The 13472-nt window shown below is 43.1% G+C and overlaps 1 protein-coding gene across 1 annotated transcript in view; it reads right to left on the reverse strand.

The window, feature by feature from the left end:
- The window catches only part of adgrv1 (adhesion G protein-coupled receptor V1), a 525473-nt gene that overhangs the window by 365853 nt on the left and 146148 nt on the right, over positions 1 to 13472 (reverse strand). Inside the window, exons 30-33 of the mRNA XM_072281026.1 lie at positions 11871 to 12115; positions 8887 to 9068; positions 3498 to 4309; positions 1777 to 1986 (exon numbers count right to left, since the gene is read on the reverse strand). Coding sequence (XP_072137127.1) covers positions 1777 to 1986; positions 3498 to 4309; positions 8887 to 9068; positions 11871 to 12115 — 1449 coding nt within the window. The remainder of the gene's footprint in view (positions 1 to 1776; positions 1987 to 3497; positions 4310 to 8886; positions 9069 to 11870; positions 12116 to 13472) is intronic.

The raw sequence follows: 13472 nt of genomic DNA on the forward strand, positions 1-13472 counted from the left end.
TCCCCAGCATCGACAACACTTTCAAAAGGCGATGCCTCAGAAAGATGGCATCCATCATTAAGGATCCCCGTCACCCAGAATGTGCTCTCTTCTCATTGCTCCCATCAAGGAGGAGGTACAGGAACCTGAAGACACACACTCAATGTTTCAGGAACAGCTACTTCCCCTCCATTATCAGATTTCTGAATGGACATTGAACCCGTGTACACTGCCACAAACAAAAGAGTATCTGCAGACGCTGCAAATCCAAGCAACACACACAAAATGCTGGAGGAACTCAGCAGGCCAGGCAGCATCTATGGAAAAGAGTACAGTTGACATTTCAGGTCGAGATCCTTCAGCAGGACGGGAGAAAGAAAGATGAGGAGTCAGAGCAAGAAGGTAGGGGAGAGGAGGAAGGAACACAAGGTGATAGGCGAAACGGGAAATGGGGGTAAAGCAAAGAGCTGGGAAGTTGATTAGTGAAAGAGATACAAGGCTGGAGAAGCGGGGTCTAATAGAGGACAGAAGGCCATGGAAGAAATAAAAAGAGAGAGGAGCACCAGAGGGAGGCAATGGGAAGGCAAGGAGATAAGGTGAGAGAGGGAAAAGGGAATGGGGAATAGAGAGAGGGGGGCATTACTGGAAGTTTAAGAAATCGATATTCATGCCATCAGGTTGGAGGCTACTCAGACGGAATATAAGGTGTTGTTCCTCCAGTCTGAGTGTGGCTTCATCACGACAGTAGAGGAGGCCATGGATGGACATGTCGGAATGGGAAGTAGAATTAAAATGTGTGGCCAATAGGAGATACCCCTTCTTCTTCCTTCCATGGCCTTCTGTCCTCTCCTGTCAGACTCCCCCTTCTCCAGCCCTGTATCTCTTTCACCAATCCACTTCATCCCTCCCCCTCCCGGTTTCACCTATCACTTTGTGTTTCCTCCTCCCCTTCCCCCACCTTCTTTCTGACTCATCTTTTCTCCCCCCAGTCCTGCTGAAGGGTCTTGGCTCGAAACGTCAAATGTAATCTTTTCCACAGGTGCTGCCTGGCCTGCTGATTTCCTCCAGCATTTTGTGTGTGTTCTATGTATACTTCCTCACTTTGTTTTTGCTCTCTTTTTGCACTACTAATTTAATTTAATTTTTATGTCTATTTCTTATTGTTTATAGATTTTTAAATTATGTATTGCAATGTACTGCTGCCGAAAAAACAAATTTCACGACATACGCCAGTGATATTAAACCCGATTTTGATTCAGGTTAAATGAAATATCATTAAGCAATCTTGAATCTTGAAAATGTTGTATAATAAAATGATACTAATATCTCCTGAATTCACAATTGCCAACTGACCATCAGTAAGAGTTATCTTGTTGCTTGCCACTGATATTATTCAGCAGCCCGTCCAAAGAGGTTTAAAAGCAGCCACACTTTCATCTATACTTTGGGTGCACGATTATTGTCACTTCATCCTGGATATGATTATCCTTAATTTTCCCATCATTTGCAAATTATACTGCCGTTCGTAAAATGGTGTAGGTGTTTCTCAAACACTTATAGTTTTTATCCAGTCACAGTACCAGGAGGATAAAATAAATATATCACAAAAATTAACTGTTTTACATAGTGTACATATAGAATGTTGGTTATTTATTCTATCCTCCAATATTCTTCCTTTAAAAGTAAGTTAAAATATATATCATGGTTAGGATCTGAAAGCCAGACTTAGAGATGGTATGACACTGTCGAAATTGACGACGGTAACCAGGAGTGTTATCATTAAACACAGAAACCCACCTTCCTGTCCCGTGACTGAGCGTGAGGATGCGTGAAAACTAATGACTCCTGCAACATAATCGCTGGCTAGAATGACCACAGTGACTGTGTCAGAGCTGGGCAGAATACGGCTGCCACCTTCAGTATGTGTCAAGCGGATCACAATGGTCTCATTGTCTTCTGGTTCTTCATCATCCACGATTTCTAATGTGACAACCCTCTTATTCTCACCTGCAAGAGAAAAAAAGCTTTTACTTTTAAAAGTACCATCCTTAATGGTTTAAAATTTAAGCCTATATAGAGTGGATGTAGAATGAAGGGGTCAATGCATGAGGAGCGCTTCATGGCTCTGGGTCTCAAAGAATGAGGGGGATCTCATTGAAACCTATCAAATATTGAAAGGCCGAGACACAGTGGCCATGGAGAGGATGCTTCCAATAGTGAGAGAGTCTTAGGACCAGAAGACACAGCTCAGAACAGAGGGAAATCCCTTCAGAATAGCGACGAGGAGGAATTCATTGCCACAGTTGGCTGTGGAGGCAAGTCTTTGGGTATTTTTTTTAAGATTAGATTAGATTAGATTCAACTTTATTGTCATTGTGTCGAGTACAGATACAAAGCCAATGAAGTGCATTTAGCATCTGACCAGAAATGCAAAGAATAGTGTTATTTACAAAATAACTGTGAATAAAAAAAGTGCTACAGCACACAAATATAGAAGTACTGAGACAGTACGATACGGATATAATACTGCTTAGTGCTGTGATGTGAGGTTCAGCAGGGTCACAGCCTCAGGGAAGAAGCTCTTCCTGTGCCTGCTGGTGTGGGAGCGGAGGCTCCTGTAGCATCTACCGGATGGGAGAGAGGAGAGTAAAAAGTCCATGGTTAGGGTGAGATGCATCCTTGATAATGCTTTTTGCCCTGCCCAGGCAGCGTTTATGGTAGATGTTCTCAATGGTGGGCAATTGGGTGCTGATAATCCACTGGGCAGTTTTCACCACACGCTGGAGTGCTTTGCGGTCCGATACAGGACAATTGCCATACCACACTGAGATGCAGTAGAGGTTGATAGGTTCTTGATTAATAAGGGCATCAGAGGTTACAAGGAGAAGACAAGAGAATGGGGTTGAAAGGAATAATAAATCAGCCATGATGAAATGGCGGAGCAGACTTAGTGAGCTGAATGCTCTAATTCTGCTCTTATGTCTGATGGTCTTATAGCTTAAATCTGTCCTTTCTTTGAATTTATACTTTACAGATACAGTACACATTGGAATGAATATTTTTTGTGTCACAAAAGCTGAATTAGAACAGTTGTTAAATAGACAGAGGAGCAACATATGTCCTACACAAAATGTTGGAGGAACACAGCAAATCAGGCAGCATCTACAGGGAGAAATAAACAGTCGACATTTCAGACCGAGAACCTTCATCAAGGCTGGAAAGGAAGAGGGAAGAAGCCAGAGTAAATACTGTAGGTGGAGGAGTACAGGCTGGGAAGTGATAGGTGAGACCACGTGAATGGGAAGTAGGTTGGTGGGGGGGAGGAAGGATGAAGTAAGAAGCTAGGAGGTGAATGGTGGGAAAAGTAAAGGCCTGAAGAAGGAATGGGATAGGAGAGTGGACCATGGGAAAAAGGAATTAAGGGGGCATTTTACCTAATAACGTGGCACTGAGTGTAACACCTGCACAAATATAATGCTTGTTTTTGGAAAGGTATTTTCATGAATACACCATCCTACCTTCTGCAAATGTTAATATTTCACCATCACCAACGAAATCTAAGTTTCTTGTAGCTGTGCCACCAACCACGCTCCACTCCACAGTCACCTCACCAAGACTTCCACCACTCCTGTCTACCATAAGCTGCACTGTCATCTCCGTTTCCTCTCTTACTTCAAGGTAGCTTCCTTTCTCTGTAGCATTAACGTTCACCGAGTAGAGCAGAAAGGTGCCAAATGCATCCCCATTCATGGCTATGATAACCGTTGCAACATCTGGCCATCCAATCGTGGGCTGGTTTTCTGGAGTGACCTTCTCATTCAGCAGTTCCACACTTTGAAGCAAAACAGCAAACTTTTCATCGCATTCTGGTATTGTGTCTGTTTGTATTAAAACTGAGAGATTCGCAGACTCATCTCCTTCATGCATGACCGCCCATTGTCTGGAGATTGGCTCATAGTCAGAGCCAGCTGTGGCCTGAGATCTCAACAGGGTGGACACCTTCGAACTATTCTTGCGATATGTTGCAAATTCTGCACTGGGAGACAGAATGTCAGCTGCTGAAATTGTCCAGGAGCAATTGGCCTGGCCAGAGATATTGCTGAATGAGAAAGCCAAGCAAGCCTGTTCTTTCAGACAAAAAGCTGCACATGCATGAAAAGCATCCACCTCCAGAGAAACATTCAGCTGAAAACAAGGTTGTCCATCTGTGATTCCATGAACTGGAGATTCATAGTAAAAGAGCAGGTCCTGCCCTTCTGTTATCAAAAGCTCCAAAACATGAATTGTAGAGGTGCGGTAAAAGATTCGCAGTTGCCCAAAATGGCCTCCGCTACATGGAAAGCAAACACAAGTAGAATACTATCAGAAAACATGAACAGACACCGCATTCACTCATTGTATCCAAACTTCAAACCAAATATTCAAACACAGTACAAGTAAATATCAAGAGGAAAGTGTCATTATGTTAAGGGCTGTCTGGGGTAGGCTTCATTTCTATACACAGAATAGCAACTGCCGGGTGGTGATGGTTGAGGCAGATACGTTAAGGACATTTAAGAGTCTCTTGGATAGGTAGATGAATGAAAGAAAAAATGGAGGCCTAGGGGCTGTGTAGGAGGGAAGGACTAGATTGATTGTGAAGTAGGTTTATATACTGTAGATTGGCACAACATCATGGGCCAAAGAGCCCGTACGATGCCGTACTGTACTGTTCTATATCTAAATAAGCTTTAACAGCATCGTTACGGCAAAGATATCATGTCTTTATTTAAATAAGCAACAAATTTGAGGATGAGAGGTAACTTGGTAGAGGTGTACATAATGATGAGATGTAGATCGAGTGGACAGCCAAAGACTTTTTCCCAGGGTGGAAATGGCTAAAACGAATATTGTCGAGCACCTTCACTTCACCTACCAACCTATCCCAATCAGACATGTCAGCCCATGGCCTCCTCTTGTGTCACAAAGAGATTACCCTCAGGGTGGAGGAGCAACATCTTATATTCTTTCTGGGTAGCCTCCAACCTGATGGCATGGATATTGTTTTCTCTGACTTCCAGTAATTTATTTTTTTCTCTGTCCCCTCTCCCTTCACGCTTTTTCTATTCCCTATACTGGCCTCTTACCTCTTCTCCTCACCTGCCAATCAACCCCCATCCCAGTGTCCTTCCTTCCCTTTATCCCAGGGGTCCCCAACCTTTTTTGCACCGCGGTCCGGTTCAAGTAGGGTTAAACTCACCTCTGCATGTCTTTTACAGTTAGGGTTGCCAACTTTCTCACTCCCAAATAAGGGACAAAAGTAGCAGTCAAATCCCAGGACACTTGTGTTTATCCCAGGAAAGACTACCATGACCATGAAGCCTTGCGCGGGCACCTGTGTGCACATGTGCGTACGTGCCGATTTTTTCCCCCACAAATCAGTTTTGCCTTCACCTTCCTGGCTATACTGTACATACATTATTTCTACTTTATATAGGCTGTGTATTTGTCATATCATTCCTGCTTTTACTATATATTAGTGGTATTTATTTTTGGTTTTATGTGTTATTTGGTATGATTTGGTAGGTTATTTTTTGGGTCTAGGAACGCTCAAAAATTTTTCCCATATAAATGAATGGCAATTGCTTAGAGCATAGAAAATAGGTGCAGGAGTAGGCCATTCGACCCTTCAAGCCCGCACCGCCATTCAGTATGATCACGGCTGATCATCCAACTCAGAACCCTGTACCAGCCTTCCCTCCATACCCCCTGATCCCTTTAGCCACAAGGGCCATATCTAACTCCCTCTTAAATATAGCCAATGAACTGGCCTCAACTGTTTCCTGTGGCAGAGAATTCCATAGATTCACCACTCTCTGTGTGAAGTTTTTCCTAATCTCGGTCCTAAAAGGCTTCCCCTCTATCCTCAAACTGTGACCCCTCGTTCTGGACTTCCCCAACATCGGGAACAATCTTCCTGCATACAGCCTGTCCAATCCTTTTAGGATTTTATACGTTTCAATCAGATCCTCCCTCAATCTTCTAAATTCCAACGAGTATAAGCCTAGTTCATCCAGTCTTTCATCATATGAAAGTCCTGCCATCCCAGGAATCAATCTGGTGAAGCTTCTTTGTACTCCCTCTATGGCAAGGATATCTTTCCTCAGATTAGGGGACCAAAACTGCACACAATACTCCAGGTGTGGTCTCACCAAGGCCTTGTACAACTGCAGTAGTACCTCCCTGCTCCTGTACTCGAATCCTCTTGCTATAAATGCCAGCATACCATTCGCCTTTTTCACCGCCTGCTGTACCTGCATGCCCACTTTCAATGACTGGTGTATAATGACACCCAGGTCTCGTTGCACCTCCCCTTTCCTAATCGGCCACCATTCAGATTTAATCTGTTTTCCTGTTTTTGCCACCAAAGTGGATAACTTCATATTTATCCACATTAAATTGCATCTGCCATGAATTTGCCCACTCACCCAACCTATCCAAGTCACCCTGCATCCTCTTAGCATCCTCCTCACAGCTGACACTGCCGCCCAGCTTCGTGTCATCCGCAAACTTGGAGATGCTGCATTTAATTCCCTCATCCAAGTCATTAATATATATTGTAAACAACTGGGGTCCCAGCACTGAGCCTTGCGGTACCCCACTAGTCACTGCCTGCCATTCTGAAAAGGTCCTGTTTATTCCCACTCTTTGCTTCCTGTCTGCCAATCAATTCTATATCCACATCAATACCTTACCCCAAATACCGTGTGCTTTAAGTTTGCACACTAATCTCCTGTGTGGGACCTTGTCAAAAGCCTTTTGAAAATCCAAATATACCACATCCACTGGTTCTCTCCTATCCACTCTACTAGTTACATCCTCAAAAAATTCTATGAGATTCGTCAGACATGATTTTCCTTTCACAAATCCATGCTGACTTTGTCCGATGATTTCACCGCTTTCCAAATGTGCTGTTATCACATCTTTGATAACTGACTCTAGCAGTTTCCCCACCACTGATGTTAGGCTAACTGGTCTATAATTCCCTGGTTTCTCTCTCCCTCCTTTTTTAAAAAGTGGGGTTACATTAGCCACCCTCTAATCCTCAGGAACTAGTCCAGAATCTAAAGAGTTTTGAAAAATTATCACTAAGGCATCCACTATTTCTTGGGCTACTTCCTTAAGCACTCTGGGATGCAGACCATCTGGCCCTGGGGTTTTATCTGCCTTTAATCCCTTCAATTTACCTGACACCACTTCTCTACTAACATGTATTTCCCTCAGTTCCTCCATCTCACTGGACCCTCTGTCCCCTACTATTTCCGGAAGATTATTTATGTCCTCCTTAGTGAAGACAGAACCAAAGTAATTATTCAATTGGTCTGCCATGTCCTTGCTCCCCATAATCAATTCACCTGTCTCTGTCTGTAGGGGACCTACATTTGTCTTAACCAATCTTTTTCTTTTCACATATCTATAAAAGCTATTACAGTCAGTTTTTATGCTTCACGCCATTTCAGCACGAACGGTTTCATAGGAACGCTCTACCTTAGCGGGGGAAATATGGAACAAGGGCGGTCCCGTATGGAACAAACCAATTTAGCCCGATATGTGGGATGTCCCGGCATATATGGGGCAGTTGGCAACCCTATGTTCAAGTTCAACAGTGCGTGACAGGGAATGAGGAAAGGTGCAGCTGACTCATATCGTTTCCTCACAGCCCAGTAGCCCATGCTTTGTGGCCCGGTAGTTGGGGACCGCTGCTTTATCCCACGGTCCACCTACCTCTTCTATCCAATTCCCTCATCTCCAGCCCTCTATCTTTCCCACCCACCCAGCTTTACCTATCACCTTCTAGCTATCCTCCTTCTCCTCCCCCCACCCAACCTTTTTATTCTGGCATCTTCCCCCTTCCGTGCCAGTCCCGATGAAGGGTCTCTGCCCAAAGCATTGAATATTTATTCATCTCCATAGATGCTGCCTGATCAGCTGAGTTCCTTTAGCATTTTGTGTGTGTTGCTCTATATATTATCCATGTTGCTTTGCCTTTGAATGGTGGAAACATTTAATAGCTAACATGGGCTTGTGATCAAAAAAGGCTGAAGATTTCCATCACAGAAGGATATTAGAGAACCAATTAGATTTTTACAACAATCTAATAATTTCACGATCCATTGTTTTACACGGTAGGAGGTTGCTTCATTTACTAACGGGTTGAGAACGAATACTTTGATAATAAATGTTCCTTACTTATTCAGAGACAGAGCACAGGCCCTTCCGACCCAGTGAACCCATGCAACTTAGTTACACCGATGTGAACAATTAACCTACTAACCCATATGTCTTTGGAATGTGGAAGGAAGCCGGAACTCCCAGAGAAAAACCAAATGGTCACAGGGAGAATGTACAAACTCCTTACAGACAGCGACGGAATTGAACCCAGGTTGCTGGTACTGTAATAGTGTTACGCTAACCGCTACGATAGCGTTCCAGAAGATGTTTTCATTTTTTCTCTATTTCATCCAAGTTCTGTTAGTCTCAACATGATTATATTGTGAGATTTTGGGGTGTCATGGTAGCGTAGCAGACAGCACAACGTTATTGCAGCTCAGAGCGTCGGAGTTCAGAATTCAATTCCAGCATCCTCTGGAAGAAAGTCTGAACATTCGTCCCACGAGCGCGTGGGATTCCTTAGGGTGCTCTAGTTTCTTCTCAAGGCCTAAAGATGTACCGGTTAGTATGTTAATTTGCTAATATAGATTGTCATGGGATTAGGCAAGGATTAAATGTGTGGGTTGCTAGGTAGCACAGCTCTATGGGCTGGAAGGGGCTCTTCCACACTGTACCTCTAAAGTCAGCTCACATCATACCCAAAATGCCACAATCAAAAAGAACTTCATTTGTAAACTTTCATAGCAGATGGCACACCTTCTGGCCACGGTGATATCTTCTCTGGAGTTACTTTCCAGTGGCTCTTGGACTTTGTATGCTGTGTGTGTGAAATGAACAGTACCATAAGGGTTGTCATTCGCTGGAACAATAATATTCACCGTATCGTTTCTCCCAACGGAGCTCCCATAGGAAGAATGGGTAAGTTTCACCTGAATGACCTGAAAGAGAAAGGTCAATTTTAAAGACTTTACCAGCCACATTAAAACTGATGTCAAAGTTAGTTTTTTGAAAAGGAGTAAACATTAGCTAAATTTAAGTTTCCAGGCAAAAATTCTGCTTTAAAAGTGGGTCCCAGTAGGTTTTTACCCACCTGCGCCTTCTCCAGCAATAGAACAGAAGGTAAAAAAGCCCAAAGGCACATACCACCAAAGTTCAATGTTCACAGTAAATTTATTTTTGAAGTACATACATGTCACAACCCTGAAATTCATTTTTATGGATATTCACAGTAGATACAAAGAAACACAACAGAATCAATGAACCACACACAAGACAGTCAACCCATGTGTAAAAGACAACTGTGCAAATACCAAAAAAATTATCAATAAATACTGAGAACATGAGATGAAGGGTCTACAGCTTACACAGATCAAAGCATTACACAGTGCACTGAGCTATAATAGGTTAAAGGGGCAGAGCTAATAAGTCGCTAGAGGGTGGATTCTTCAAACTCATTTACGAAAAAGCTTTAATTTCTTCTTAATATCTCTTTTTTTCCTTTTCAAGGTGGATGGGGTTCTATCAGAGTCCATGATCTACAGACGCACTCAAACTGTGGTTCTTTACAGCAGAGATTCCTGCGCCCTGAGCTTCCCAACTGGCTGTTTTCTCAGTATCCCAAGGGTGTTGTCTGGAAGACGCGTACCCTCGGTGTGGGGTCCTGCAACCCTGTGGACGAACTGTTTCCATGCCGGAGGCATTACAGGATAAACGGAACACTGCGAACAGCAGATCGGCTGGGGTGTACTGGGGTACGGCCATTGTTGCATGCAGTCAGCTACTTGGAGCCACTGGTGAGAGAGAACTGAGTGCCTGGTGGGAACCGAATGTGGGTATTCTGCTTTGATACAGTACAGCGGTGTTGGATGGCCACTGAGCTTTAACCACTATTTTGTTTTTTTATTTGGAAACACAGTACGGTATCAGGCCCTTCTGGCCCAATGAGCCCCCACCGCCCAATCACACCCACGTGACCAATTAATCTACTAACTTGGAATGTGGGAGGGAACTAGAGCACCTGAAGAAATACACGCAGTCACAGAGAGAACGTACAAATTCTGAACGACAGCAGCGGGAATTGAACTTGGGTCGCTGGCACTGTAATAGCGTTATACTAACCACCATGCGTCTACAACACTACTCTGATGCCTTTTATCTTTTTTTAAATGGGGTTTCACCGTAGTGTAGTGGTTAGCGTGACACTTTAAATCTCAAGGCGTCGAAGTTCAGAGTTCAGTTCTGATGCCGTCTGGAAGAAGCATATACATCTCCTCGAAGATGCATGGGTTTCCTCCAAGTGCTCCGGTTTCCTCCCACAACCCAAAGACATACTGGTTAGTAGGTTAATTGGTCATTGTAAATTGTCCTGTGATTAGGCAAGGGTTAAATAGGTGTGCTGCTGGGATGTTAGGCTCGTTGTGCCGGAAGAGCCTGTTCCCCAGTGTATCTCTAAGTAAATACGACAAATAAATAAACATCCATCACTGATGAAGCAGGTGAGGATGGGAGAACCAAAACATTGCCTGAACAAATTCTGTGGTGATGTGCTGGATGGGATATGGGATGATTGACAGCCAACAACTACACTCACCTTCCTTTGAGCATCATGTGACAAGTACTGCTGGAAGTTAGTTCCCCGTTTAAATTTATTACCTGTGGTAAGGATTAATATTCTAACAGCAAAAAAAAAAGCTTCAAAAACACAAGAGATTCTGCAGATGCTGGAAATCCACAACAGCACACACAAAATGCTGGAGGACCTCAGCAGGTCAGGCAGCATCTATAAAAAGGAATAAACAATCAACATTTCACTCTGAGACCTTTCATCAAGACTGGGAAAGAAGGGGGAAGAAGCCAGAATACGAAGGTGGGGGTATTGGAAAGAGTACAAGTTGATAGGTGAGGCCAGGTGAGGGGGAAGTTGGGTGGATAATCTTTCCCCTCTTACCCCTTCCCTTCTCACATGCCCATCAGCTCCCGCTGGTGTCCCACCTCCTTCTCTTTCTCCCATGGTCCACTCTCCTGTCCTATCAGATTCCTTCTTCTCCAGCTCTTTACCTTCTCCTCCCATCACCTCCCACTTTCCATTTCATCTCCTCTCCCCCAACCACCCACCAACCTTTCTCATCCAACAACCAAATAACAACCTCTTCCAATAATAAACACAGGATATTCTACAGATGCTAGAAACCCACAGCAACACAGACACAATTCTGGAGGAACTCAGTAGGTCAGGAAGCATCAATGAAAATGAATAAAGAGTTGATGTTTCGGTCCAAGACCCTTTATCCAAACTAAAAAGGAAAGGGGAAGATTCCAGAATAAAAAGGTAGGATGAGTGGAAGGAGGGCAATCAAGAAGGTGAGGTAATAAAAAAACATTTTCAAAGTCATAGTCATAGCAAAATTTATTATCAAGATACTTATGTATCACCAAATAATACCTAGAGATGAATTTTCTTGCATTTACATGAAATTACAAAAAACAATAAAATTTACAAAAAACTATACATTAACAAAAATCTGTAGGATGAGATGACAGTGCCTCTTATAAAGTTATATGCATGATAAAATGAATCTCAGGGTTGTATAAGCTGACATACCTTATATAGTACATAATTCGATAATAAATTTACTTTGAACTTTGAATTTATCATGTGGGACTATTCTGAAAACTCCACAGGCCTGACTAGACATTTCACAAAGAGCATTATAATCTGAATAAATTAATTCAGCCCTTACCTCTTCAACTTCAGGGATGTCATCTGATAGTAATTCCAATTGTAAAGTTTGAGTAGTTTGTCCTGGAGCAAAGATGATCTCTCCTGAGGTCTCCTGGAGATCGCTGGTAACCTCACGCTCATTCATTGTAGCAACCCAATGGACTGAGACAGTACCAAGTGTCCCAGCATTTCTAACAACTTGCAGATTTATCACTCTGGTTTTCAATTCTGGTTCTGCAACAATGAACTCTGTTCCTTCAAAAACTATTAAGGAAAACTCTAAGTTAGGTCGCGTCCAGAGTACTGCACACAGCCTGGATTAAAGAGTATGTGCTATAACGAGAGGCTGGACTAAGTTGGGTTGCTTTGTAGAGGCTAAGGGGAAAACTGACAGAGAGACGTATAACATTATGAGAGGCATGGAAAGACAGATACTATCTTTGTCATTGGGTTGAAATGTCTAACACCAGAGGGCATGCATTTAAGCTCGGGGGGGCAAGTTCAAAGGAGATGTGAGGGGCAAGTGTGGGGTTTTTTTTACACAGAGAGTGGTGGGTGTCTGGAAAGCACTGCCTGGGGTGGTGGTAGAGGTAGAAAAATTAGCAATTTTCAGATCCTGCTGTGAATGCTACATAGCCTCCTCCCTGATGGACTGGGCATTAATTTATGCATAAAAGCTGCAGTCTGCAACTCCCAACTCATGTACCAGAGAACAAGGTATGAAAAAAAATATTATTTGCACATCATAATAGTTAAGTTTTAAAATGCATCCTTGACCTAGTGCTTCAAGAATATAAATTTATCACAGTGTAATGCTCTGTCAAGCAGACAGGATTACATTATGGATTGAAGGCCCAATTTTAAGGAAGCAAGAGGAATTGGCCCCTCTGGCCTTGCTTGGTGAATACTCACATGGGACATACGAACATATTGTACACAGATCCTTTTAACTTGCTGAGAAGATCATCAGGGCCTTTCTTCCACACATCAAAGTGCTGCAAACGCAGGCCCCTTAGCATTGTCAATGATCCCTCCCATCCATCAACAATTTCTTTGAACCCCCCCCCCCAACATCAAGCAAAAGGAACCGTAGCATTAGGACAAGAACTGTTATGATGGGAAACAGCTTCTTCTCCCTGCCACCACCCAGGTCTCAACACGTATAAAGAGTCTTTAGTGTTATACTGTTTACTTTTTAAACTTGTATCACATATTCACCTTATTAGTTGTTAATTTATTTGTGGTATGAAGGTGGGATGGGATCAGAAGGAGCACAGGTTGATAGGTGATAGGTTTGATCTTCAAGATGGTACCGGCATACATCAGCAACTCTCCATGGGCTGCAGGAAGTTATACTAGTCTTCCACTTAAATATACTCCTTTTCAACTACTTTTGCTGTAGTCGTCAGCATGTAAATTTCCTCTTAACAACGGGCTATGAAATTACTTCAGGTCTCATATTCTGCGGTTAAATACGGAGCAGTTAAGTGCAATGCCTTTAAGAATCAGTACCATGGCTGAAAACGTGGCAGGGCAGGTGCTATTCAAACCAGGCTGAAGCGTAGAGGGATGAGGCCTCCTCTGCCTACTATCTTGTTAGCAAATGTGCAGTCGCTAGAAA

This window comes from Mobula birostris, chromosome 17 (assembly GCF_030028105.1).
Source record: "Mobula birostris isolate sMobBir1 chromosome 17, sMobBir1.hap1, whole genome shotgun sequence".
NCBI lineage: Eukaryota > Metazoa > Chordata > Chondrichthyes > Myliobatiformes > Myliobatidae > Mobula > Mobula birostris.